This window comes from Pristiophorus japonicus, chromosome Y (genome assembly GCF_044704955.1).
Source record: "Pristiophorus japonicus isolate sPriJap1 chromosome Y, sPriJap1.hap1, whole genome shotgun sequence".
NCBI classification, from domain to species: domain Eukaryota; kingdom Metazoa; phylum Chordata; class Chondrichthyes; family Pristiophoridae; genus Pristiophorus; species Pristiophorus japonicus.
In genome coordinates this window covers 20,276,756-20,281,853 of record NC_092011.1, presented here as the reverse complement: position 1 = coordinate 20,281,853, position 5,098 = coordinate 20,276,756, and the positions used below count along the sequence as shown (strand labels likewise).

Here is a 5,098-nt window from a genome sequence, read left to right as displayed (position 1 = left end):
CACACGCACACACCACCCTACACACACACACACACACCACCCTACACACACACACAATCACACACACACACAAAACACACACACACCACCCTACACACACACACACACACACACCCACACACACACACACACCACACACACACACATACACACCCCCCCACACACGCACACACACACCCCACACACCCACACACACACGCACCCACCCCACACACACACACACCCCCACACACACACACACTCCCCCCCACACACCCACACACACACACACACACACACACACACAGACCCCACACACCCACACACACATACACACAACCCCCCACCCCCACGCGCACACCCCCCCCACACACACACACACCCCACACACACACCCCCCCACATACACACACACACACACACGCACATACACACACACACACCCACACACACACACACCCACACACACACACCTCACGCACATTACCCACTTCCCCCCCAAACACGTCCACCCACACATACACCTCACACGCAGTATGGGGGGTAGGCAGTGAGTGTGGGGGGGGCAGTATGTGTTGGGGGGGGCTGTGTGTGTGTGTGTGTGTGTGTGTGTGGGGGGGGGGTGTGGGGGGCAGTTTGTGCGTGTGCGGGGGGCAGTGTGTGTGTGGTGGGGCCAGTGTGGGGGGGGCAGTGTGTGTGTGGGGGGGGGCAGTGTGTGTATGTGGGGGGGGGCAGTGTGTGTGTGGGGGGGGCAGTGTGTGTGTGTGGGGGGGGGGAGTGTGTGTGTGGGGGGGGGGAAGTGTGTGTGTGGGGGGTGCAGTGTGTGTGTGTGTGGGGGGGAGTGTGTGTGTGTGGGGGGGGCAGTGTGTGTGGGGGGGCAGTGTGTGTGTATGGGGGGGGCAGTGTGTGTGTAGGGGGGGGCAGTGTGTGTGGGGGGGCAGTGTGTGTGGGGGGGGCAGTGTGTGTGTATGGGGGGGCAGTGTGTGTCTATGGGGGGGCAGTGTGTGTGTATGGGGGGGCAGTGTGTGTGTGTGGGGGAGGCAGTGTGTGTGTGGGGGGAGTGTATGTGGGGGGGCAGTGTGTGTGTGGGGGGAGTGTATGTGTGGGAGAAGTGTATGTGGGGGGGCAGTGTGTGTGTGTGGGGGGGGAGTGTGTGTGGGGGGGGAGTGCGTATGGGGGGAGCAGTGTGTGTGGGGGTGGCAGTGTGTGTGGGGGTGGCAGTGTGTGTGGGGTGGGGGGCAGTGTGATAAATATGGTGTATAACGTGGTGTCGGGGTCAGTTTGATCGCGGTGTATAACGGGGTCGGGGGTGAATGTGGGGATCACGATGTATAATGGGGGTCGGGGGTCAGTTTGATCGTGGTGTATAACGAGGGTCGGGGGTCAGTTTGATCACGTTGTATAACTGGGGTCGGGGGTCAGTTTGATCGCGGTGTATAACGGGGGTCGGGGGTCAGTTTGATCGCGGTGTATAACGGGGTCAGGGGTCAGTTTGATCGCGGTGTATAATGGGTGTCTGGGGTCAGTTTGATCGCGGTGTATAACGGGGGTGGGGGTCAGTTTGATCACGGTGTATAACGAGGGTCAGGGGTCAGTTTGATAATGGTGTATAACGAGGGTCAGGGGTCAGTTTGATCGTGGTGTATAACGGGGGTCGGGGGTCAGTTTGATCGCGGTGTATAACGGGGTCGGGGGTCAGTTTGATCGTAGTGTATAACGGGGTTCGGGGGTCAGTTTGATTGCAGTGTATAACGGGGGTCGGGGGTCAGTTTGATCGCAGTGTATGACGGGATGGTTAGTTTGATCGTGGTGTATATCGGGAGGGTTAGTTTGAACGCGGTGTATAACGGGGGTCAGGGGTCAGTTTGATCGCGGTGTATAACGGGGGTCAGGGGTCAGTTTGATCGCGGTGTATAACGGGGGTCAGGGGTCAGTTTGATCGCGGTGTATAACGGGGGTCAGGGGTCAGTTTGATCGCGCTGTATAACGAGGGTCAGGGGTCAGTTTTATCGCGGTGTATAACGGGGTCGGGGGTCAGTTTAATCGCGGTTTATAATGGGGGTCAGGGGTCAGTTTGATCGCGGTGTATAACGAGGGTCAGGGGTCAGTTTGATCGCGATGTATAACGGGGGTCAGGGGTCAGTTTAATCGCGGTGTATAACGGGAGCCAGGGGTCAGTTTGATCGCGGTGTATAACGGGGGTCGGGGGTCAGTTTGATCGCGGTGTATAACAGGGTCAGGGGTCAGTTTGATCGCAGTGTATAACGAGGGTCAGGGGTCAGTTTGATCGCGATGTATAACGGGGGTCAGGGGTCAGTTTGATCGCGGTGTATAACGGGGGTCAGGGGTCAGTTTGATCGCGCGGTATAACGGGAGGGTTAGTTTGAACGCGGTGTATAACGGGGTCAGGGGTCAGTTTGATCGCGGTATATAACGAGGGTCAGGGGTCAGTTTGATCGCGATGTATAACGGGGGTCAGGGGTCAGTTTGATCGCGGTGTATAACGGGGGTCAGGGGTCAGTTTGATCGCGGTGTATAACGGGGGTCGGGGGTCAGTTTGATCGCGATGTATAACGGGGTCAGGGGTCAGTTTGATCGCGGTGTATAACGGGGGTCGGGGGTCAGTTTGATCGCGGTGTATAACGGGGGTCAGGGGTCAGTTTGATCGCGGTGTAAACGGGAGGGTTAGTTTGAACGCGGTGTATAACGGGGGTCGGAGGTAAGTGTGTGTGTGCCGAGTGCTGACCCTGCCCTCCCTCTCCCCCCCACCAGGCCTGCGCCCTGGATCCCATGCTGGATGACTCGGTGATGTTCGCCAAGCGGCTGCGTGGGGCGGGCCAACCGGTCAGCCTGCGGGTGGTGGAGGACCTTCCGCACGGCTTCCTCAGCCTCTCCCAGCTCTCCGGCGAGACCAAGGAGGCCTCCAACATCTGCGTGGGCAAGATCCGCGAGGTCCTCTCAGGCTGGCCCGCCCCCGGCAGCCAGACACGCAAACACCGCAAGCTGGAGCGGGCCGGAGCCAAGCCAGCGCCTGCCGCCGAAGTCCGGCCTCCCGAGGACCTCACCGTGCTCTCCAACCGAGAAACCGGGGCCTAGGCCGGCCCACACAGCCTGCACTCAGAGCCTGCACTCCCCTGGTGCACGGGTGGACAGACGCGGGATGTGTATCCGTGGGCCTGCGGACCGCAGAGTCTTTTCTATCCATTCTATACCATCTTCAGACTAAGCAGGGGGCTGTGACTGTTCACGGGGCCTCAGGGTGGTGGGGGATCTGTACGGACTTCTGCGGAGCCCCCTCGCCGTTGCCAGTGGGCTGTGCCCCCACTCCGACAGCGTGTGCCCTCGTGTGCAGCCCCCTTCCTCAGTGCGCGGGCTGTGAGCGCGCACAAACACAGCCCCACCCGGGCACCTACGCACAAGCTTAAACTCCAGCGCGCGAGACCTTTGCACCAGCGTGAGCTCCGTTGCACAAGGGGCGTGTGTGGCTGACACACACCCTGCGGAGGACGCGGGCCGCGAGCACACTTGCACAAGCGCGACACTCGACACTGGCGGAGACCAAAGCACAGCGCCTCCTTTCTCCCAGCTCAGGGAGGGTGCCATTTACTGCTCCGAATTGTTCAGAATGCTGCCTTAATACGTCTGTCTTTGTGTGTGTGTGTGTCTGTGTGTGTGTGTATGTGTGTGTGAGTGTGTGTGTGAGGTGTGCCTCTGTTTGTGTGTGTTTGTGAGTGTGTGTGTGTGTGTGTGTGTGTGAGGTGCGTGTGTCTGTGTGCCTTTGTGTGTGTGTGTGTGTCTGTGTGTGTGTGTGAGGTGTGTGTGTGTGAGGTGCGTGTGTCTGTGTGTGTGTGTGTGTCTGTGTGTGTGTGTGTGTGTGTGTGAGGTGCGTGCGTGTGTGTGCCTTTGTGTGTGTGTGTGTGTGAGGTGCGTGTGTCTGTGTGCCTTTGTGTGTGTGTGTGTGTCTGTGTGTGTGTGTGTATGTGAGGTGTGTGTGTGTGTAAGATATGTGTCTTTGTGTGTGTGTGTATGTCTGTGTGTGTGTGTGTTTGTGTGTAGGGGGGGTGGGTGTGTGTGGTTGTGTGTGTGGGTGTGTGTGAGGTATGTGCCTTTGTGTGTGTCTGTGTGTGTGGGTGTGTGTGAGGTGTGTGTGTTATGTGTGCCTCTGTGTGTGTGTCTGTGCCTCTGTGAGTGTGTCTGTGTGAGTGTGTCTGTGAGTGTGTGTGTGCCTCTGTCTGTGTGTGTGTGTGTTTGTCTCTGTATGTGTCTCTGAGTGTGTCTGTGTGTGTATGTGTGTGTGTGAGTGTGTCTGTGTGTGTGTGTGCCTGTGTCTGTGTGTATGTGTGAGTGTGTATGTGTGAGTGCATCTGTGTGTGTGTGAGTGTGTCTGTCTGTGTGTGTGTGTGAGTGTGTCTGTCTGTCTGTATGTGTGTGTGTTTTTTTCTTTGTGAATATAAGTCTGTGTTTTTCTCTGTCTCTAGCTTCTTGTGTTCTGTCTGTATATATAATTTTAAAGGACTGTTTGTGCTGTCTGTTGAATTGCTGCCATTGATGATGTATTTATTGTGCCCCTCTTCCCCTGCTTCATCCCCTTGCTGCCTGGTTCCAGTTCCCTGTTTATTAGCGACATTTCACTGCAATCACCGGCCGGGTATGGATTGTGTCCGTGTCTCCCACTCCCACCTCCCTGTGGGCTCTTCGAGCGCTCTCAGTCTGCGACTGGCTCTGTTATTGAGCTCGATTCTTCCCCCTCTGGGGTGGGTGGGGGTGGTGCGATCCATACGTGGATCCGGTGCAGGCAGCTCCTGTACAACGTGTAACACGAGGCTAAACATCTAGCTAACATTAAAGTGTGTTGCTGATATTATCGGGAGACTCGGGCGTGTCTTGAAGTTTCAGACGCACAATACCGCGGGTAAACCCGCCCCGGACAGGACGGGCTCTCTGAGGGTCCCGGAGGGGTGGGGCTGACATTGTGTTTGGAGACGTCACGCATCGCACTTTAACCCATCAATACTTATCCAACCCGCGGGATTTAGTTCTTTATTAAAATTAATTCACGGGATGTGGGCGTCTCCGGCAAGGCCGGCATTTATTGCCCATCCCTAATTGCCCCTTGAGA

The 5,098-nt window shown here is 57.2% G+C and overlaps 1 protein-coding gene across 1 annotated transcript in view; it reads left to right on the top strand.

Annotated features, from left to right (window-relative positions):
- LOC139241112 (hormone-sensitive lipase-like) overlaps positions 1-3,163 on the top strand; it is a 122,612-nt gene extending 119,449 nt beyond the window's left edge. Inside the window, exon 8 of the mRNA XM_070869804.1 lies at positions 2,752-3,163. Coding sequence (XP_070725905.1) covers positions 2,752-3,075 — 324 coding nt within the window. The 3' untranslated portion in view covers positions 3,076-3,163. The remainder of the gene's footprint in view (positions 1-2,751) is intronic.
- Positions 3,164-5,098: the final 1,935 nt, after the last annotated feature.